This window comes from Pleurodeles waltl, chromosome 5, assembly GCF_031143425.1.
Source record: "Pleurodeles waltl isolate 20211129_DDA chromosome 5, aPleWal1.hap1.20221129, whole genome shotgun sequence".
Lineage (NCBI taxonomy): Eukaryota > Metazoa > Chordata > Amphibia > Caudata > Salamandridae > Pleurodeles > Pleurodeles waltl.
This window is the reverse complement of record NC_090444.1, coordinates 991,105,024-991,128,818: the sequence shown is the minus strand read 5'-3', so window position 1 is coordinate 991,128,818 and position 23,795 is coordinate 991,105,024. Positions and strand designations below refer to the sequence as shown.

At 45.6% G+C, this 23,795-nt stretch overlaps 1 protein-coding gene across 2 annotated transcripts in view; it reads right to left on the bottom strand.

Annotated features, from left to right (window-relative positions):
- Nucleotides 1-17,293, bottom strand: part of GRM1 (glutamate metabotropic receptor 1) — a 2,296,169-nt gene extending 2,278,876 nt beyond the window's left edge. Inside the window, exons 1-2 of one of the 2 annotated variants that reach the window (XM_069235152.1) lie at nucleotides 17,150-17,293; nucleotides 14,208-15,066 (exon numbers count right to left, since the gene is read on the bottom strand). In XM_069235152.1, the coding sequence (XP_069091253.1) occupies nucleotides 14,208-14,961 (754 nt within the window). In that variant the 5' untranslated portion in view covers nucleotides 14,962-15,066; nucleotides 17,150-17,293. Of the gene's footprint in view, nucleotides 1-14,207; nucleotides 15,067-15,743; nucleotides 17,033-17,149 lie in introns of those variants that run through there. The other variant, XM_069235151.1, reaches the window with a different exon arrangement.
- Nucleotides 17,294-23,795: the final 6,502 nt, after the last annotated feature.

Sequence of the window (23,795 nt, the reverse complement as noted above, 5' to 3'; positions counted from 1 at the left end):
CTTCCTGGGGGGCATACCTACCCCCTACCAGGTCAGAGTTTACCCTCTGAACCTGGTCATCCAACCCAGGGTCACCACTCTGCGGTTGAACCACTGCCTGGCACACCAGGACTTCCTTGGGAGCACATTTACCCCCCATCAGGTCAGAGTTTACCCCCTGAACCTGATCATTCAACCCAGAGTCACCACCCTGCGGTTGAACCATTGCCTGGCACACCAGGACTTCCTTGGGAGCACACTTACCCCCCATCAGGTCAGAGTTTACCCCCTGAACCTGATCATTCAACCCAGAGTCACCACCCTGCGGTTGAACCATTGCCTGGCACACCAGGACTTCCAGGGGGGCACACTTACCCCCCTCAAGGGACACACTGTCCCGAAGGGCCACACAAGAGTCTGGCTGGCGCAGGTCTCCTGACCTCTGCCCATCTGACAGAGTCTGGATTCCCCCCAACCCAGAAATGGTCTCACCAAGGTCATTCATGGGGGGCTCTGCTCTCAGAGCTGACCCCTGACCCTCCAGGTTCTCCACTGGGGTCCGCAACCCCCTCTCAACCCTCTGTCTGGACTTCTGCAACCCCTCACTAGGAGTGGTACTGCCAGACACCAGAACTGGTGGGACGCTGGCTACAGCCGCCCCCCCAAGTTCTCCTGACACTGTGGGGTCTCCCTCAACAGATGGCCCTATGGTACAGGCTAGGCTCCCCTCCTGGGGTTCCCGCAGGGAACCCTCCAGGACCTGGGACCGGATCTCGGGCACCTTGGGCCTCAACCCATCCCCATTCCCTCTCCTCTGAGACTGGACATGGGGTCCCTCACCCATCCCACTACACTGGGACCTACCTGGGACACTACAATCCTTCCCTACCTCACCTGGTTGGGAACTACCTAGACCACTCCTCTCAGGAGCACCCCCAAATGCCTCTTCAGACTCTCTGGTACTCACCCAGAAGTCTGCCTCCATTGTAAGCTCCCTGGGGTCAGAGAACTCACACTCCACCTGGTGTTGGCATAGCTCTGGAAAATAAGGACTAGACATATGCTCTCCAGCAATTTCATCACTCAGCCCCTCACATGAATTAACCAAAGTACCCTTCACCCAACCATCCAGTGACTCTGCTTTGACAAAGCACCCCACATCACCCTCCTGAGACTGGTGAGACAGTACCTGACTGTCCCTGACACTCAACCCACACTCTTCTGGGATGTTTTCACACTCCATAACCAGGACTTCTACCTGGGGGGAACCCCTCTCCCTGTCACTCTCAACTAGAGTCAGTAGAGTGTCCCTCCCACCAGTAGGAATATGACTCCCCATGCCAGTTCCCCAATCCACCTCAGAGACCCTGTGCATCACTGGAGCTACCTCATACCCCTGAACCTCCTGGCGTGTGTTAACTCCCTCCTTCAAGTAGGGCACCACCTCTCTGGGCATGTGTACTTCTGCAGCATCACTGGATATACAATTGTTGCTGCCACCATTCCAGCTGGACTCAGCCCTCATGACTTCCAGCTCTTTCAATTTAAGCTCGTAAGCATAAATCATTTTTTTAATCTCTAAGTCCCTCCTCCTTTCTGCCAGGGCTAAGGCTCTCTTCTCCTCGGCCCTCTTAAGCTCTTCCAGACTCCGGATTCGAGCTAGGAGCCTATCATCTCTTTCTGTTCCCTCCTCAGGGCCACTGCCCTCCTCTTTGGAGTAGTCCTCCTCCTCAGAGTAGTTATCCTCCTCAGACTCATTTGGTGGTGTTGCCTGACAACGTTTCAATTCATCCTGAAACAGGGCTGACTCAAGATCCTCCCTTCTGGATTCCTTGTTCACAGCCAGTCCCCTTTCCATGCAGAATGCTTTAAGCTGCCACTTTTTATACATAGATAGGTGCCAGAAATTGACTTCCATTTCTGCAAAGGCTTCACAACCAAAAAACAAAGTCCAAAAATATCATCAATACTTCCAGGAGGACATCAGAGAACAAAAAGCAGAATCACAAGACAAGTAGTATGTGGTCACGTAGTGGTCTGAGATCAAAACAGTAGTGTACACTTAATTACTGTATGTCAAGTACAAATACAAGTCCAAATCCCGACCGCTGGTCACCAATGTTAGAAATGGGGTCTTTGGTTGACAGTCAGGTTACCCCCTGTTCAAGCAAGGACCCTCACTCTAGTTAGGATAAAAGAGAATCACCCTCAGCTAACCCCTGCTTACCCCCTTGGTAGCTTGGCAGAGCAGTAGGCTTAACCTCAGAGTGCTGGGCGTAAAGTATTTGTACCAACACACACAGTAACTTAATGAAAACACTACAAAATGACACAACACCAGTTTAGAAAAATAGGAAATATTTATCTAGACAAAACAAGACCAAAACGACAAAAATCCAACATACACAAGTCAAGTTATGATTTTTAAAAGGTTTCAAATAAAAAGAGTCTTTAGGTAGTTGTAACAACACACTAGCGCTGCTAGCGTGAAAATGTACCTGGTTTGCGGCAAAAATAACCCCGCACGGGCGGTGTGCGTCGAAAATAACCCTGCACGGGTATATGCGTCGAAAACAGCTCGGCGCGGCGAGGCGCGTCGAAAAAGCCAGCCACGCGACGGTCCGAAGTCCCGCGGCGCTGGTTGCGATCTCTCAGCCTTCGTCAGCGATGCTGCGCGTCGTTTCTCCTGCTCCGGGCGTCGATTCTCCGGTCGCGTTTCCTGCGGCGTCGTTTCTCAGCTGCGGAGCCGGCGTCGCGTCGTTTTCTCAGCCGCGATCGGATTCGCGTCGATCTTTTCTCCGCACGGCACTCGGTGCGTGTATTTTTGTCCTTAGGCTGCCAGCCTCTCCTTTCAGGGTCCCAGGAACTGGAAGGGCACCACAGAGCAGAGTAGGGGTCTCTCCAGAGACTCCAGGTGCTGGCAGGAAGAAGTCTTTGCTATCCCTGAGACTTCAACAACAGGAGGCAAGCTCTACATCAAGCCCTTGGAGATTTCTTCTTCAAGATGGAAGGCACACAAAGTCCAGTCTTTGCCCTCTTACTCTGGCAGAAGCAGCACTGCAGGAAAGCTCCACAAAGCACAGTCACAGGCAGGGCAGCACTTGTTCCTCAGCGATCAGCTCTTCTCCAGGCAGAGGTTCCCCTTGATTCCAGAAGTGTTTCTAAAGTTTGTAAGTTTGGGTGCCCTTCTTATACCCATTTTAGTCTTTGAAGTCACCTTCCTTCAAAGGGGACTCACACCTTCTTGTGAAATCCTGCCTTGCCCAGGCAAGGCCTCAGACACACACCAGGGGGCTGGAGACAGCATTGTCAGAGGCAGGCACAGTCCTTTCAGATGAGAGTGACCACTCCACCCCTCCCTCCTAGCAGAGATGGCTAATCAGGAAATGCAGATCACACCCCAGCTCCCTTTGTGTCACTGTCTGGTGTGAGGTGAAAAACAACCCAACTGTCAAACTGACCCAGACAGGGAATCCACAAACAAGGCAGAGTCACAGAATGGTTTAAGCAAGAAAATGCTCACTTTCTAAAAGTGGCATTTCCAAACTCACAATCTCAAAATCAACTTTACTAAAAGATGTATTTTTAAATTGTGAGTTCAGGGATCCCAAACTCCACATGTCCATCTACTCTCTAGGGGAATCTACACTTTAATCATATTTAAAGGTAGCCCCCATATTATCCTATGAGAGAGAGACAGACCTTGCAACAGTGAAAACGAAATTGGCAGTATTTCACTGTCAGGACATATAAACCACATTACTATATGTCCTACCTTATCCATACACTGCACCCTGCCCTTGGGGCTACCTAGGGCCTACCTTAGGGGTGCCTTACATGTAAGGAAAGGGAAGGTTTAGGCCTGGCAAGTGGGTACACTTGCCAAGTCGAATTTACAGTGTAAAAATACACATACAGACACTGCAGGGGCAGGTCTGAGACATGATTACAGAGCTACTTATGTGGGTGGCACAACCAGTGCTGCAGGCCCACTAGTAGCATTTGATTTACAGGCCCTGGCACCTCTAGTGCACCTTACTAGGGACTTACTAGTAAATCAAATATGCCAATCATGGATAAACCACTTACATACAATTTAAACAGGAGAGCATATGCACTTTAGCACTGGTTAGCAGTGGTAAAGTGCTCAGAGTTGAAAAGCCAACAGCAACATGTCAGAAAAATATAGGAGGCAGGAGGCAAAAAAAGTCTGGGGATGACCCTGCATAAGCAAAAGTCCAACACCTTTATAATGAATTTCAGAGTAAAAGTATGCTTAGTAAAGGTATATTTGGTAACACCATGTGCGGTTGTGTGATACAACCCCCCCCCGATTTCCTCGCCCCCCCTAAACTCTAAAACCTGCCCTGTCCTAAAAACTACCTAAACCCCCACCCCACCCAAAACCCAAAAAACTACCATGCCCTGGGCTACAACCTACCCTGCCCTGTCCTACAAACTACCCTGACCCCGCCCTAAACCTTAAAACCTACCATGCCCTGTCCTAAAACCTATGCCGACCCCTGCCCCGCCTTGAACCCTAAAACCTACTCCACCCTGTCCTAAAAACTACCCCAACCCTCCCACCCCCGTCCTGAACTCTAAAACCTATCCCACCCTGTCCTTAAAAATCCCGCCCCAGCCCCACTTACCCTTCCACCGCGTTCCTCTTCCAGCTGTTCCTCCTGTATGCCTGAACCACACAAATGCATAGTGCCTAAACCAGGCATTTGCGTGGTTCAAGCACATGCGTGGTTCAGGGCAAGCATGGTAACCCTTGCGTGCTTATGGCCTGCGTGGCTCCGGCCACGTTTTAAAGGCCGTTTCCCATATAGTATAGCTCTAAGGCAAAAGCCTGAGCCTAGCCAATAAAAGTCATTAAAAGACCCGCCATATATATCACTCAATAGATGACATGTATAAAAAATATAATTCTGTGGGTGGGGGGATTAAGAGCCCTCCTTCAATTTGCGGGACACTACTTTTTTATTTTTCTGTCACAAAACTGCACCAGGAAGGGGAGGGGAAGAAAGGCAGTGACCTGACTTGTTGGTGGCTTGCCTTTAAATAGGTTGGTAGAGCTGGGCTAGAGTTGGTCTTGCCCAAGCCAGACTCAGGTCTGCCTGGAATCAAACACCTATATGTTCCATTGCTTTGTAGCTTGGTAGACACTCACTACATAAGTCACAAACAGACATGCACCCAAGAGATATCTTGCTAAATATTCTCAACTGTCAGCAAAATACGCTGATATACCGGGAATATTCTGAATTTGGAATATACAACGAAGATTTAGGCTAGACAAAAAAAGCATTTTTAATTTTTAAATATTCCGATGTGGTACATTAAAAGGTTCCACACTATGAACTTTTCATATAATAAATCTCGAGTATTCTCATGGGAATCTGCGATTGCCATAAATATTTCTACGGAATGATATGCAATATACCTCTTGATTTTTTGGACAAGTTATTCAATTTACTTCCACGTAAAAGACCTGGCATTATTACTACACAGTAAACTCTCAGTGCCGCTGCAGATCACAGAGGTAACAAAGAGCATTGGTCCACCTGACCCTGCTAGAAAACAATTCTCTTTATGCCCGCTTCCTACACCACATAGCAGTCGCTGACAAGACTGTTCAAATGTCTTTTTCAGCTATATCAAAGAGACGTATTTCGATATTACAGACAGCCCAAAATGCTGGAGTAAGACAAAACAGCTGGCCTCCTAAGGCATAATCCAAGTACTTAACTTAATTGGAGCAAGTAGGGGAAGGTGGATGGCGCTGGAAAACGTGGGAATACACTAACGAGAAACTACACAAAATGTTTATGTGTTCATCAATACAAAAGATAATTTCCTAGAAAATTGAGTCCGGCCAGAAACCGGTTTAGATTTCTAGTGTATGCAGGAAGCAGAATGGAAGTGGGTTTACAATAAAACCAGAGACTAGTGTGTGCTTCTTATTTACCACCTTTAAAGCCACTGCAGTGCTGCTTTGGCTAATCCCAAGGATGGACATTGCTACTGGTCGATACCGCCTGGACATCAACACAACACAACCTGAACAAAAAAATAAAAAGAAATGGGAAGCTATCTGCATGAATCTGCATGCTAAATAGATTCAGGCAGTTAAATGTTCATAGTTGGCATCCGTGAGCTCATCGGGTCATGAGTTCACATATCGGCATGGCAACCAGTGCCATTCCAGTCAAGAAACTGGGTAATATGTTCATGTTTTATTTAATGCGCTTGGAAAGGACAAACGTTGTAGTAGGTGCTACATGATTACAATTATGAGAGTAGTTAAGGATATAATTACTGCTATTATTACTATTAGCAATGTTAATAGAATTGTGTTAATGTTGGTATTATTATTGTTTTGTTGCTATTGTTATAATTGTTGTTACTATTTCTGTTATAATTGCCTTGCTTACTTTAATGCGTTGAGCTTTCGGATATAATTAAGGAAATTATAACTCGCAAAGCACCGGTCTTATGCATACTTGAAGACCACGCATGCCTACCTAATGACAAATATTTTGGCTAATGTTGCATTAAAAAATGTTCATCCTTCAAGAATCATAGCGCACAATTATTGTATAAGAGAAGGCTGCGGGTTGCTTCTCATCTAACAGCATTCACAAGTGTTCCACAACACTCAGGGCAGACATCTAGAGACTCGATGTCGCGAGCTGTCTTGTATGCCACCTTACCATCACCAGGCATTTCTTAAATGAAATGCCAGCGGAAGAAATATTACTTGAGACCCACTTTAATAAATCACAGGTTGACAGGTACAGGCACTTTATCCCTCCACTGCTGTCTTGATTCACAGATTATTGATGAAGCATATTACATTCCTGAAGCACAGACTGCAGACATTTTAGTGAAGGCACTGGGATGATTTTAATATAGCCTTACAGCCGCAATGTTGAGGGCTACACTGGTTGTTAAAGGCCCTGAGTCTGAATAATAGGTCCAAGCCACAGGCGCGGGCCTGTAATGAGGTAGAGGGCCATTAACAATTGGTAAAGCCTGAGGCATAAGGGCTATAAGGCTATTAGAACATTACACCACCTATGGATAGAAGGTTCTAAACTAAAATGGGAGAAACATAAAAACAAACATCGGAATGTTGGAGCAGAAGGCTTATACCAGCCATTATAAGCCTGGAGCTACTCAATTGTCTTCAAAGGAGCTCTCAACATTCCAATGCTCTAATAAATGTGAATTCACCACCATTGCTATAAACAAATAGTCCCACAAAACCCCAAAAAGCAACAAGTGCCCTCTAAACCCACATCACATAATTTCATATTTCCTCATGTTGGTTGCCTTGACCAGCACTTTTACAAACAAAACTCAACTTATAAATTCATCTGGAGTTATTCAACTTGGAACTATTTCAATAAAAGTGAATTTTGGTTGACAATACATGAAAGGGATTCTGATTAATGGTGCTAATGTTCCCAAGCTTGCCTCATTGTATTGATTTACATTGGGAAACTCGAAATGGATGGAAGTACAGGCATTTCTCAGACATCGGAATGATGGTCCAAAAACAAACTACCTGCCAAACTCATTGCTCTGCTTAGAGGTTAAAGACAACTACAAAACAATACAGTGAACCTATCAAGATGGCCTTATTATGCTATCTGTAAATTATTGAAACAGGTTTTCTGTTTAAGGACATGGACCCCCCACCCACCAATGAACGCATGCTCCATCATAGGGTTCCCTCTGGCACCCTGTGCAGCACATTGTGTCAGGGTGAGTTCTACCGAAAAAGGAGCACAATCTTGGGGAAAATTTATATTGTGCATAGGGATCCTTTGTGCGAGACAGCAGATAAAATGATCAATTGAATGTATTTAATGTGGGTCATGGATAACGTTACAAACCTATTATGATGTTGAGAATCACAGTCAGTCCCATTTCAATGAGAATGTGTCAACATGTTTTGGCTATAAATGAAGTCCATCATGGGTCACTGGCCTTCTTCATCCCTACTACAATCTCATCTATTTATTTATATATATATATATATATACGTAGTGTGTAATGTAGAGTAAGATAAATTGTTAGTCAAAATAAATATACATGCAGTCATGTCAATTTGGCAACACTTCAAACTGAAAATATAGTTAACACAAATAGGTATTGCCATCATTATAACATTTGGGTCAACGTACCCTGTCATACCTTATCCCATAAAGCATTTAGCCCAAACAGTAGGATAGTAAATACCTCGCTCTAGTTATACGCTGTTTCATATAGGGAGATAGCGATATGTGCAACATATTGACTAGTCACTGGGAATGCAGACCTTGTCAGTTGAGCCGACCTTCGGACATGGTGCTACCCATGGTGAATGAACACTATGATGAAGCATGTTACCGGTGGCGGGTGAGGATTCCACGCCCTAAAACAGAAAACTATTTTCAATAATTTTTAGATGGCATAATTAGGCCATCTTAGTGGGTTAACTATGCTCTCTTGGTCGTTTTGAAGTTGTCTGTAACCTCTCAGCAGAGCAATGTGTTTTACTGGTAGTTTGTTTTTTGTGCTGTTGATTACTTTTGATTATACATGGTGTGTGGGTGCGTGGTTGTGTCTTTCCAAGTGGCTGAAAACAAAAGAGTGAATAAGTAGCGAATTACATTTTCAGTCCCTCACGTTTTCTTTTTACTAACCCTCTTTTCTCTCCCTTACCTCTTCATTCGTCAACTCATCCTCTCTCCCCTTATATCCCGCTTCTTCTCCCTTTGTTCTGAACTCCCTTCTTTCGCTTCCCTCGCTCTTACCCCCTCCTTCCGCTACCCTCGTATCCTCTCAGCTCCATTTTCAGCTGTGAGGCTGTCAGCGCGCAGAAGTCAATAGTGCAACGCGGAAGTCAGCAGATTAAGACTATTGTTTGCTTGGGGAAGATGAGCCAAAACAAACCGGTGTGCGTGACACAAGGCATGAATGTGCCAAAACCTTAAATGAAGGAGTTCGCGTGCAACCATTTGATCAAGGAATGCACAAACACCACCACACAACATCGACTAAAAATTATGAAGATAGCGGCAGCCAGCACGCGCCTCGTAACGTCTCATGCGTCACATTTGGCCAGCGTTGACCTCAGTACTCGGTGGAGTTCCGTACGTCATTCACCTGACCAATAAACGTAAGTGACTGTTAGTACCGGCTCGGGCTGGCTGCCCATTGAAATGAAATGTCACCGAGCGAAGGTCATCAAATTTCCTTCAGCCATGTCTTGGCCGATGTTACAATGTCACTGTCCGCGCTGTTGGCAAGCGCTTCACTTGACTCCCACTTCAATCCACATCTGCGCAGTGTCAGCAGAGGTCGAGACGTTCTCATGATGCGCACGACCCATCGTAGACTGCCAAAGTCAGCAGCACGAGGAATCCGGAAGTCACAAACAAACATTTGCTGCGAGCTCACAAGACTGGGAGGTACAAACTGCAACAATTATGTCAAATCCCCTAGGCCCTTGGTGTTTACTAATCTTAACGTCTTCCAGGTGGCACTTGTACTGTGCAACAGTTACGTAAAGCACAACACGTTACGAGACATGTCTTGCATGTAAATAGCCAGGTGTGTCCACTTATGTTCCTGTCCCAGTTAAAGCTCGTACCCTACTATGCTCCACGTGCATTCCATTCAGAGGGGTGCCAATATCAAGAGGTGCTTCTTTCGTGTTCTCTTTCATAGCAGCCCTGACTTGCCCCAAACGTGTTTAAAACAAAATAGGTTGGAAACTCGCTGCGTTTAATTCAGGAAGCATTCCCAAAAGAGAGACTTCACTAATGGAAGGAATATAGTGCAAAAAACAATTCAAAGGCGCAATAAGCGGGTACACTGGAATTATATGGCAGGGGAGGAACACATTATGTGGCAAAGTTGACTAAATTATGAGGCTATAGCTGGCAATTATGCAGGATAATGCGGCACATTCTGACGCAGGATTACTTCACTTTGTGCCATTTACAAGTTAACATCGCATGGGCAAAGGTTTTACCTAGTTAATATCAACTTAACACCTAAATACGTCAATCAGCAGTTGTAAAGTAATTTGCTTCTGCGTGACAAAAGACCTGCAACTGAGTGGTAACACGTGCATTACCGTTTTAGTAACTTTTGATCAGTGTGAGCAGGAAATAATAGTTTTTTTTAAACCTGAAAACTATACAGAAGATGATGAATTATGTGGCAAATGTGGAAATTCAATAATTATGCAGGACATACTGTGGCTGCAGATCAGCATAATTTTAGGACCCTGACAATAAGCAACCTTTCACGCTCTGAACACGATTTTGCTATTTATATTAAAGAGGCACGACAACATTAAACACTGTTTTGACACTCAATTGCAAGGGGAAAACATTGCCACTGGGACTAGCAACCATCTACTTCTAACTACGCAACTTTAGCATACAAAAACGGTAAACACCTGCTATTCCACAATAAGGACCGGGCTCAAGTTGGCTGGGAATACCATTTCGGCATAAACTCCTGAGTTTGGGAGGTTTTAATGCGCCCAAAACTACCAGGTACCCTAAGAACCTACCTAAGTGCCAACTGCTTGGAAAGTAGGTGCAATAAATGCCTGATAAACAGCCTTGCACCGTGCAATATGCAGAAATGCGAGCTGTAACTCCTAGAATCCCATGTTAATGTCCGTCCTCGGCCAAAAATTCATAACTGGATGAAAATAGGAGGATTACACCACACAGAAAAATCTATTTCGGAAGTGTAGTTACCACCCCTCATTACTGTGCAACTTTTGGAGAGGACTAATACTAAATTTGCAGTGATATCCTGGTTATCTATCACAGTAATACAATTATTGATTAGTTGGATGACCGCAAAGGGTGAGAACAGAAGGGTAACAGAAAATGGAGCCCTCCCCCTGCTGAAAATGGTTAGGGGGTCCTAAGCCTCCCATATCTCACAGATAGTTATAGGCCCCATATCGGCACCATTAGGGGTAGGGGCACCTCTGCCCTGCAGGTGCTACTGGGGCTTGCATCACACCCCTGGGCGTCAAAGTCTAAAAGAGCTGCGCGTGTTTCTTTTTAAACCGGTCGGCGTGAGACAGCCGTCTGTCACTCAGAAAGTATTCCGAGACAGAGCAGATTCTCCTCAAATCTAGAGGGCACTCCCACTGAACCCTTGACCGGACGACGGGTTTGCTAAATGGACACCGCAATGGAAATGGGAGAATTTTTGCCTCTTTCCTCATTTCCATTCAGGGGGTGAGTGTGGAAGGCCTCGTGGGAACTTGTTTGGCAAGTAAAAAGCCTCCAATTTTTTTTAGATGAGGCGACTGATGAAGTTTCCTCCACTGTAGGGAAACTGTTTTGAGAAAACTTCACTGGTGGTTTCTCGTCTGGATTTACCGCCCAAATGTATAAATGCCCCTTTGTAGTTCGTTGACCTTGGCTGGTGGTGATAACCAAAACAGGGATCACTAAACAGTCTTCTCCTGTACTCACTGTGGAGTGACGATTGGCAGGCTGGGCAAGTGCATACATGCACAGATTTTGTTTTGTATGAAGCTCAATATTGATTGCTCTTTTTCAATCCCATGGAAGTTGAGGAACAGAGAGTTAAAGCAATTAAACCAGGATCAAATAATTTTAGTCAAGTGGGTCCACCATTTTGACCTAGGTTGCAAGGTTGCACAGTCAATAACTTGGCACAACTCCTTAATGTAGCTATGATCATGTATCTCCTGGCTCAGGAGAAGAACATGTGTGCCTGACGAAGCCGTGTAACACCGAACGCCATGCATGTGCCCCTTCCTGAGATGTTTTTAATCACAATTCCATATGTCAATAACCTAACTTTTAATGTGGCTGTGTGCGCATTTTGGAGTTTGCTATTGTTCAGATAGGATTCATATAATGTAAATTTAGGCTGGGATAGTAGAACAATAGAGCCTTAAAAACCAGTCAGATTTTCAACGAATGAGAAATTACATGTAAAACTAAAATGAGCACATATGAATTTACATGGGTTTTAAGTTTGATGGAACGAGCTTTCATATGTGTTGGTCGTTAATATTCAAGTTCCACTTTTCTTTCTTCTGTTGCTACTTTAGTTTGCTACAGGCTGCCGGCAGTGTGCATCGCCCCCTGCTGCCAATATGGCTAAGCCCAAGCGTTATAAAAATCTATATTGAATGAATAAATACAATTCAAACAAGCAGGCAACACTTCAGTAGTCGGTGGTTATGTGATGCAATGCAGCAAAACCAATCAAATCTATTAGCAACTTCAGTGACTAAACATCTATCTGAAATAATGTCATTTCCACCCTCCCCAATCAAGACAAATAACGTGTAGCAGGGTGTGTGATCCTGGCCATTGCACTGTATCTTCGCGTGTCTCCATTTCCATACCTGCCAATACTGAGATCGAGTGGAAAGGAGTAACTCAATGGTGCTCATGCTATATAATATACAAAAAACTTCAATTTCACATTTTGTGCCCACTCTTGAAACACTGTAGATAAAGTTGTTTACTGTTTTGACGTTAGAGCTAAGCACAATGTTTACATAGAGCAAAGACCTCTCAGGCTTGTACTGTCATAATTTTGAGAAATAAACTGTAGATTACACAAACTGTAGGTTACACATGCCTTAAAAACACCGCTTATTTGAATTGCTATGAAGCACGTAGACATCTGCACAAAGGTATAAAGTGGCATATGGATAAAGGCAGTACAATTGATTTTGCCCCATGGAAAATGGCTGGGTCAAAAGTGTCTCGAACACGTAGGATCAATCTACAAAGCGTTTTATCACTAAAGAGATAGTGGGACATGGCTGCAACACCATGCTTTGTGAACAAACGTATTTAAATGGAGATGTGATTCCTCTGTGCTGTTACCCAAGTAGTGCTTATAGGATAATGATTTAGGAGAAATCAACAGGTGAAATTTAAGTGTTAACAGGGACATATTTGTAGACCCCAAGATTGCTCACATATGCATAGTCATAGCTGCATGCTAGGTTTTAAGCAAAACTGCTAGACGTATGTGATTTTGCAACATCAGAGTGCTCCGCATAAATATGGGCTCGCCGCATTTGCCACATATCATCTGCTGCATAGACTGCAGGTTTCAACAAAAAAAAGATTCTAGCTTAAACAGATAAAAAGTTACAAAAAATATGCAATGACACCTTGCTGTGCAGTGGAAGGCCGTTGGCAAAGGTTGACTGATCACCTTTCTGTTGCTTAATGCTATATATGAGTGTTAAACTGTACTACTGAGATAACACCCATGCCGAAGCAATGTTAAGAGGTGTACATATTACAAAATATGTAAGTAATATTAGCACAACACGTTCTGCATTATGCCACACAATTTGCCCTTTCGTTCTACATAATTTAAACAAACTTGCCACATAATTTAGTCCAGCCCTCACAACACATGACGCTAGTGTGTTTGTGTGTTAATAGAGTACATAGAGTAAATCCAATAAAACATATTTATCAGCAACATACATTCAAAAAGAGAATTGAACTGTATTGAAAAGACAAAAGGTTAATCAACCCAACTATAATTTACAAGCAGTTAATAGTTTCATTCTGTTTCCAGTAAAGAGTTGCAGCTGACTTGCTGGCACATAATACACACAAATGGAAAGACATAGGTGGAACAAACCTATTCTTGTGTTTTCTTTTTTTCATTTTGAGGTTACGGTTGGTATAGATGGATATTAGAATCCGGATATATACCAGACTGTAACCTGTAGGGGATGCAGGTTTGTTTTTCTCTAATTGGCATCTCCTTCAGACAGGAACCACAAGAGACAAATTGCTGGAAAGAGTTCTTTACCCTCAGGGTAACTCGTTTCACAGATCTCGAGTTGTTCTTCGTCAGAAGCAAGTCATCCTGTCCTGATTTTGTGTTTTGCAGCTTTGTGCTTTAATTTAAAACAGAGCTATCAAAGCTGCACGTGTCAGGAAAAACAGGAATGGCTGAACTGCTTACAGCTGACGTGAGATAACGTGGGAACGCTGTCATTCATTGCCAACGTTTTCCTTCTCACGGGGGTGGTGTTTGGAAGCAGCGTTGATTGGCGGCTCTACAGTTGTTAAGGGTGTAGGCAGAATGAAGCAGTGTACTTTGCATGCACAAGCTCTGTCTTTGAAGGGCACACATACGACTGTATTGTATTGCTACCTGATAGGCCTTGTACTTACCGTCAGTGTGCACTGCAGACACATAGGTCCAGTTGTACCTCTTGACGATGTCCAACATGGCCCTGGCCTGCAGAATATCAGAGGGCACGACCCGCATGAAGTACTTATAGAGTGTTTTATCGCTAAGATCAATGCTGGTGGCTGAGTAGGCAATCTGCGGGATGTCAAAAAGTTGCAGCAGATTCTGCACCTGGATAGCGACGGAGCTCGAGCCAGGACCGATGACGCCCACAATGGGCTTCTTGGCACGAGCATGGGATGGACCACTGTCCGCGCAGCGCGGGACCCCATCCTTGTCATCCCGCAGTGAAATGAGCGAGTCGCGGATGAATTCAATGCTTTGCTCGAGGGCCACAGATGTGTGCCAGCAGGAGTCGCGGATCTCGGTGCCCAGACTGATGTTTGGCAGTAGACTTGGGTCAGCATTGATCGTGTCCAGGGTGTGGAACATGGCCTCTACCCGCTGGATGCCATACTGCTCCCGCACCTCTCCACACTTGCGCTCGGGCACTTTTTCAGCAGTGGGCTGGTGGTGCACAGAGAAGAGGGCTCCGATAATTACGTCGCCGTCCATCCTGGCGACCGAGCGTGGAGATGAGCCCACCGACACCAAAACTCGTCGACCCATCTGCCGAGGCAAAATTTCCTCTTTGATTAAGATCACTGGCACGGTGACCAAGAGGATGCCCAACATTTTATTGCACAAGGTCATCCAGAGGCAGGCCGGGCAGCCCGCTGAGCTCTGCCGACACATGGCCACAGTGCACGCTGTCCTTTCCAGAATAAACCTCGATGCAGCTGTTTTCGGAGCAAAAAGACCCTTGGCGCCAAGACAGCATCCACTTCAGGGGTTGATTTCCTATTGACAAAGGAGGAAGACATGAATAACAATGATTACATGGAAATGTGTCACGACTCAGAGGTCACTGTCAGAGGGAGAATTTTCCAGCCCATTTTCTACCCGTCAGTGTCAACTTTTGTTTTCATCACAGAAGGATGTCAAAAGGATGCCACAGGCAGTCACAGTGGGCGAAAAATGCACCCTGTGTAATTCTTTTATCAGTTTTTGTGAACAAAAAGTTCTGCCGCATTCTTTATAGCATACAAAATAAATCGGCTAATTTTAGGGAAAATGGCTGGGGACTCCTAAAAAGTTTTCTGCGCCATATACCATGAAATAATATTTCTCAACACGCTTATATTGATATACCTAAACCCAGAAACAGCAAGAATGTAGTTGACATGGGAATATGGTGAAATGATTGTGACACGTCAAGTAATACAGTTGCAATTAATACCCCATCCAATATTAAGAATTATCACAAAATATGCCCACTTATAGCAGTACACATGCGCGCAAAGAAGGAACATGAACTTAAAGACGTACACACTTTTTGGCACAATTACGCCAGTTTTGAGTAACATGCAATTTAACAGGAGACAGATATTAAAGCCGCGAAAAAATATATTAGTTACTAAGGAAACCAAGCAAAGTACTAGTCTGCTTTCATGGCATGCCTGTGTTTCTATACATACTTTGGGGCTTGCCAAAGGTAAACAGTGGGATTAGGCGCTGTCGGTTTGTTTCGAAGTTTCTGACGCTGTTGTTTGAGAGGGGTATCCTGGTTGTGTGTTGAGGTGGGGATGCTGGTCCTGAAGCCGGTACCACGCTGTTGGTCGGGTGTTCCTTCTGTGATCCGCGCCCTGAATAGCGCACTGTATGCCAGCGCCCGGTGATCGCCGTCTGAAGGTCTTTCCTCACCGGCTGCCCCGCGCACCAGGCTCTCTCGTCAGATATAAAGCTCTCAGCACCATGGACAGCTCAGAGGCTGCCAAGAAGCCGACCGTCCACACTGCCGCAGCCTCCCTCCCAGCCCTGCAGCACCAGCAGCACCGGCCGCCTGCGAGAACAGCGCTCAGCACCGCGGCCAGCGCACTGTGGGATTCCGCCTTCTCCAACCTCCGGACCAGCAGGGGCTCGCAGCCAGTGACTAGAACCCAGACACACCTCCTAAACTTCAAATGACACACACCCTAGGTGGAGGTCTCACCTATCCCTTTATCACTCGCCCTCTTTCGCTCTCTCTCCTCCTCGCTTTCTTTCAGTCTCGCCTCTGCCTCTCTCGCTCGCCCTCTGTTGCTCTGCCTCACTCCCCCTCGCCTCTTTCTCTCTCTTTCGTTCTGCCTTTCTCTGGCTCCACAACTGATGCTCTGCTGGTCTTCTCTCACTCTCCTCTGCCTCTCAACTTCCCCCTGTCTCTCGTTGCCTAGAGGGCTCAGTTTGTCTCTTCGTCTCTCGTTCGTCCTTTCTCCCTTGTCAGCGTTTCTCTCCCCCTCTCAATCCATGTGTTTACCTGTTCCACACCGCCCTTAAATCCCTCTGCAGCTTTTCCCAGTTTGACTTTAACGGTCAGTCTTTTTGACTCTCTGGCTTTGACCGATCTCTCTTTGTCTCTTTAGCTCTCGACTCTTTCTGCCTCTCTGTTTCTCCCAGTCTATCCCACCCACTCTTTATGCCCGGCGTTCTCTGCTTTAGTCAGTTCACCTCCATCTATTTTCAATCGCTCACTGTTTCTTTTTATCTCCTTCGCCCAATCTCTAGCTTTCCGACCTCTGTCTGTCTCTCTGCGCCCCTCTTGACTCAATCTCTTGATCGCTGACTCTCTCTGTCCGCCCCACTCTGTCTCTTTTTCTTCCTTCTTGTTTCTCTTTCTTCAGCTCGCGCCCACTTGCCAGTAAACACCCGCACATACTACCCACACATGCAGCCTTGCTTTGCCGCACAAGCAGGTCTGTTCCTTCTTTTTCAGCCCCGCGTTTTCTCTGCGCCTGTTCACAATCGAAGAGTCTGTTCCACAGCACAAGATTCATCTAGGATTGGGAGCACGGGCGGGTTAGAAAGGACAATCACATGCTTCGCGGGAGTCAGAGAGAATACATACCTGTTCCACGTACACCAAGGAGCAACGCGGTGCGCTTCCCGGGCCAGCTCCGTGGGAAGCTTCGAGGAGCCCGCAGACCTTCTATATCTGGGGTATTAAGCAAGAGAACCACCCAACTCACACTGTCCCCTGCACGCAGTTCTCTATCAGAGGGTAGAACCAGGGCTAGTTTCCTCATTCCTTCCTACTAGTGGACCACAAGGGCAGGGCTCGCAGGGGACACGAGGAGGTCGGAGGTCATCCTGGTGCATTTTCCCAGTTCTACAGCTTATCCTGCTGTAAGCTGTCATTCTTCACTCATCAAGTCAACTAACAAGAAGGAAGCATTTAGTGTGTTCTAACACATGAGTTTAGATGAAGTCAGATGAGTAAACATATATATAAATCCACGTTTCATTTTCTAGTCTCTTTTAGTAGGATTTATGCGTGTTACTGTTTTCGATGTGATTGCAATCTTCTACATCCTAGATGGAGGGATGGGGTTTAGGTGGGTGGGATTTGGTGGGTTGTTGAATGGATGCAACCTGGTTGGCCGAATTTATGGTTGAACTGATGGATGGATGGAGTATGGGTGAATTGCCACAGGGATGAAATCTGAGTTGATGGGTTGATTGGATGATCAATGAATGGAAAAGATGGAAGGATGCATGGGATGGGATAGATTTAAAGAAAAGTGGATGGATGGATAAAAAGTAGGGAAGCACACAAACGGAGAAATGTCGAAAGGTTGCATTGCATTGTGGGATGAGCCTCTCATAAAAGTAGATTTTGCAGAATAAGTACCACCCACGAGGGCATACTCAATTATCTTACAGCTGTGGTGTGATGGATAATGGAAGATTATAAAAATGCGATTTTATGGTTTGAACTTGCTATTTTGGAATTCCTCAGTTTACTCCCTTTTACAATGTAATCCGTTTCTATCATGCTTGGATCGACACACATTTTTTAGGATTAGAAAGCTGTACCCAAACTTGTAATAATACAGGACTCGCCTTAAAGTGTGATGGGTGGCCCACTAGTCATCTTGGCATGAAGCACATTTCCTCCACCACTCTGACAGACCACCGCCCACCATATTTTGAGATTACAGCCAGTCCTGTGATGATTTCTGTGCCTTCACAGAGGCTGCAGCCATGCCATCTCCTGTTAAGGCACAGAAAGTTTGGTGAGTAGCCACCATGATTTAGTTGGCTGCTCACCAATCGTTTCTGTCCGTCCGTCAGCATGTCAGTGTAAGGTCTGCAACAGTGGAGCTAGTGGGTGCGCCGCCATCAGAAACCTGATGGTCCACCTGACTGAAAAATAGAGAGGACAGACCAATGGTTTGATGGAAATGATATTTCACCACGTTTGTGGCTGAGTACCCCGTCCACAAAATGCAGAACCATCCCACAGTTATTAACATGGTATTCCAAATAAATAAACAAGTACATGGATAACCAAGAGTACAGCCGCCTGAAGTTAATACCAGATGCAATTCCATATATATATTTTAAACAACTTACTGCCACAATTTAAATATTTAATTTTCTTATTTGTGATTTTTTTGTTTGTGGAACAGGATGAAATTCATAGAGCATGAAACAAGCCAGTTGGGACGTGATTTATATAATGTTGGGCATTATGTGGTTCCTACTTGTAAGTTACACACAATAACAAGCATTGGCAAAGCTAATAGGTCTCGCCTATACAAGAGCTATTGGTTTGTTTTGCCATGTTGTACACCAGTGTGGTTCCTGTTCAGCATGGCTAAAGGTTGGTGGTGTGGAGTTTCAGAGTTGAGTGGAGAAGTGAAGTGTCATTGAGTGGATTTGTCTGGATGTTGTAGAGTGGAGTAGGAGGATTAGAGGGTCATAGAGTTGAATAGAGGGGAATAGGAGTCAGTGGCAGAGAGTGTCGTAGAGAGGAGTGGAGTGGGGTGGAATAGGGTGGAGTGGGTTGGAGTGGATTGAGGAAGCGGGGTGGATGGGATTGGAGTAGAATGGGGTGTATTGGATTGGGGTGGTTTGAGTGGAGTGAGGTGGATAGGTGTGGGGTGCATTGGATTGGAGTGGATTGAAATGGGGTGAGGTGGATGGGATTTGGGGTGGATTAGAGTGGGTTGGATTACATTGGATTGGATAGGTTGTTTGGCTTGGTGTGATAGGGCTGGGGTGGATTGGACAGAGGGGGTGGATTGGATTGGGGTGGGGTAGATTGGATTGAGGTGGTGTGTGTTGGATTGTATTGCGGTGGATTGGGTTGGGATGGATTGGATTGGAGTGAGATGAATTGCATAGAGGTGGGGTGGATTGGAGTGCGGTAGGGTGGAAGGATTGTATTAGAGTGGGGTGGACTGAACTGGGGTAGGGTAGGGTAGGGTGGATTGTATTGGGCTGGGGTGGATTGTACTGGGGTGGTTTATAGTGGATTGCGTAGGAGTGGGGTGGGTTGGAGTGGCGTAGTCTGGATGGATTGAACTGGAGTGCTGTGGACTGAACTGGGATGGGGCAGGCTTGATTGGGTAGAGTACGGTGGATTGGAGTGGAGTGAGATGGATTGGAATGAGGTGGATTGGAGTGGGTTGGAGTGGGTTGAATGGGGTGGATTGGATTGGGGTGGTTTGGACTGGGATGGATTGGCCTGGGGTGGATTGCGTTGAGGTGAAGTAGATTGTATTGGCATGGGGTGAATTGTACTGCAGCGGGGTGGACTGCAGCGAGGTGGACTTGAGTGGGGTGAATCAGATTGGAGTGGAGTGAAGTGAGGTGGTTTGGAATGAGTGGGGTGAATTGAATTGAGTTTGGTGGATTGGATTAGGGTGGATAGGATGGGGTGGGGTGGGATGGACTGGATTTGGGTGGATTAGATTGAGTTGGGGTGGATTGGAGTGGAGGGGATTTTGGTGGATCGGTCTGGAGTTGGGTGGGTTAGATTGGATTGGAGTTGGGTGGATTGGATTGGTGTGGGGTGGACTGATTGGAGAGTGGTGTATTGGTGTGAAGTTGGGTAGATTAAGGTTATTTGAAGTGCGGTGGATTCGACTGGAGTAGACTGGATTCATGTGGACTGGATTAGACTGAGTGGGTTGGACTAAAGTGGATTGTATTAGAGTGGGTGTATTGTATTAAAGTGAGGTGAATTGGGTAACAGTGACTTGATTGAGGTTGGGTGGGGTGGGTTTGACTGGAGTAGGATAGAGTACATTGGACTTGGGTGGGATGATTGGAATGGGTGGGATGGCTGGAGTGGGGTGGGGTGGGTTGGATTGGAGTGAACTGGGGTGGGTTGGATTGAAGTAGGGTAGATTAGATTGGAGTAGAGTGGATCGGACTGCAGTGGGGTGGATTGGACTGGAGTGAGATGGACTAGAGTGGGGTGGGGTGGACTGGAGTGGATTGGGGTGTGGTGGATTGGGGTGAGGTATATTGGATTGGAGTGGGGAAGGTTGTACTGTGATGGATTGGGGAGGATTGGATTGGTGTGGGGTGGACTGGATTGTAGTGGGTGGATTGTGGTGGAGTGGGGTGAATTGGGATGGAGTGAGTTGGATTGGGGTGGGGTGAGGTGGATGGGATTGGAGTGGGGCAGACTATTTTGGACTGTAGTAGGTTGTTTGGCATTGTAGTGGGGCAGGTTGGAATGGGATAGGTTGTTTTGAAATAAAGTGTGACAGATTGGAGTGGGGCAGGCTGAGATGGATTAGAGTGGGTGAGGTTGTTTTGGATTAAAGTGGGGCAGAATGTTTTGGATTGGAGTGGGGCAGATTGTTTAGTATTGGAGTGGGGCAGACTATTTTGGATTGGAGTGGGGCAGACTGTTATGGACTGGAATGGGCTAGATTGGAGTGGGACAGATTGTTTTGGATTGGAGTGGGAAGATTATTTTGGATTGGAGTGGGGCAGATTGTATTAGGGTGGATTGGATTGGGGTCGATTTGGTTGGTGTGGGAATGATTGATTGGGAGTGGGATGGATTGGAGTGGGGTAAATTGAGATTGAGTGGGGTGGATTGGATTGAGGTGAGCTGGCTTAGATTGGAGTGGGACATATTGTTTTGGATTGGAGTGGGGCAGATTGGAGTGGGACAGACTGTTTTTGATTGGAGTGGGGCAGACTGGAGTGTGGGGCATTGGAGTGGGGCAGATTGTTTTGGATTGGAGTGGGGCAGATTGGAGTGGGGTGGATTTGAGTGGGGCAAATTGTTTTGGATTGCAGTGGGGCAGATTGCGGTGTGGCAGATTGTTTTGGATTGGGACAGATTGGAGTGGGGCAGAGTGTTTTGGATTGGAGTGGGGCAGACTGTATTTGGGTGGATTGAAGTGGGGTGGCTTAGGTTGGTGTGAGGTTGATAGGATAGAACTGGGGTGGATTGGATCAGAGTGAATTGGGATGAAGTGGGGTGGATTGGATTGGGGTGAGGTGGATTTGATTGGAGTGGGGCATATTGTTTTAGTTTGGAGTGGGGTAGATTTGAGTGGGACAGATTATTTTGGATTGCAGTGGGGCAGATTGTTCTGGAATGGAGTCAAGCTGATTGTTTTGGATTTGAGTGGGGCAGATTGTTTTGAATTGGAGTGGGGTAGATTGTTTGGATTAGAGTGGGGCAGATTGGAGTGGGGCAGATTGTTTTGATTGTAGTGAGACAGATTGTTTCAGAGTGGTGAAGATTGTTTTTGATTAGAAGGGGCAAACTGGAGTGAGGCAGATTAGGTTAGGGTGGGTTGGGAGGATTGAAGTAAAGATGTGTTGGAGTAGACTTAATAGGGGTGGGGTGGATTGGTGTTGGGTAAAATGGGTTGGACTAGGGTGGATAGTAGTGGGGCAGGTTTGAGTGGGGTGGATGGGGGTGTACTGCATGATTATGTGTTAAAGCATAATTTCAGAAATTACACATAAGAAACACTGTCGCTCTGCAATATTTCAAACAAATTAATTGTCATCTTTTGAGAACTGCGCCCACAAGCAAAAACATGAGAAACAGGAGTGGAAAGTGAGAAAAGAGGACTTGGCAAAACAAAAGAAAGTTATCTTTAAAAAATAAAACTTAGCAATTTAGGTTGTCCTGCTGGGCACGTTTTGGCAGTCACAAGCCTTCTGTTTGCAGAGCAATAAAAGTTTAAAAAAACAAAATAGTACCTCAATCATGTTGGAAGCAGTGGACGGGCACTGATTAAGTTGAATAAATTAGTGCTTGAGCCCTGCTATACACACTTCAACAAAAATGAAGCCAGGTGTGCCTTTACGAGTTACGAGGCTGTAAAGAAGAGTGCCACGCAAACCAACAAATGGTGAGCGATAGGTGGATTCCAAGCCCTTTACTCAACACAACAGAGACTCACAAGTGAGACTCATGCGCTAGTGCATGCACTCACAGGCTTGATCCTGAAAAGGAAGGAGCAGAGTTTCTCCCAGTTACTGGTATACAAGGTGTTAGAAATGACAAAGGTTATGTCACTTAAATTATTTAGATTGCAAGTTCTGCAAGGGGGAGGGGTCAGAAAGGCACAGATTCAGCAAAAAGTGTACAATCAAGTGTTTTTTCTGAAAGTTAAGAGTGACAGTGATAATCTTTGGGGCACAGTTGATCCAGAGATGAGAAAAGGAGGACGAGTGTTGCTTTCTCTTCCTTTTCTTCCTTGCTTTGTGTTCTTCCAGGATTAGTTAGCCTGGGTAGTTCTGACATGGCTAGGGAAGAATTGTTTTCTGTCAGGCAGTCAGTGTTTTGGGTGCTGCACTTTGCACATGATGCACACAATTTTGAATTACATTTTTAGGGGTACTAGGAGCTAGTGAAGGTTTCTGAGTATGGGGATGGTGTGGTCAACCTTTTATTCTCTTGTCAACACTTCAGCAGCATCTTGGTAGAAGGCATGAGACTAAATAGTTATACTGGCTTAAAAGAACACAGATCAGTAATAAAAGCACACAATAAAACTACCTTGCTGTGCTTTCATTAATGCTCGTATTTTTTTCTGGAGCTTATATAACTTTAAAAACTATTTTTATGCAGAAGCACCCTTTTATGATATGATATAAATTTACTAAAACTTAACTGAAGTTAATTTGATCGCTTTGATTTCTGGGGTTCCAATATTGTTCTTTCTACATGGAAAGTCCATGAATTTAGTAGGACTTTGACTCCCAACCACTTGCAATCAAGAAAGGTTGAACATTTTTTGTCCTAATTCTGTCAAAAGGGAAAAGTCAATAACATACGTTGCCAAACATTCAGATAAGTAAGTCAACAATTCCCTCCAAATGGGCGTCTTTACCATGCATGCCTTTACCACGCATGCCTTTACAACAAATTCTGTTGTAAAAGCATGTTTGGTAAAGGAATATGCTTGGTAAATCGCACCTCACCACTTCCCCCATCCTGTCCCTAATGCCCGATACCCCAGCCCTGCAGTCCACCCCACTTCAACCCATAAAACTGCCCCTCCCCCCACCCAGAGCCCTAAAACTGAACGCACCCTGTCTTTAAAACTACCCCAACCTCCTGCCCGAGCCCTAAAACTGACCCCGCCCTGCCCTTAAAACTACCCCTTAGAACCCCCCAACCATGAGGCCTAAAACACTGCCACTTCCTAAAAACTACCCCAACACCAGTCTCCCGTCCTCAGCCCAAAACCTGACTTCCACCCCTGAAAACTAACCCTTCT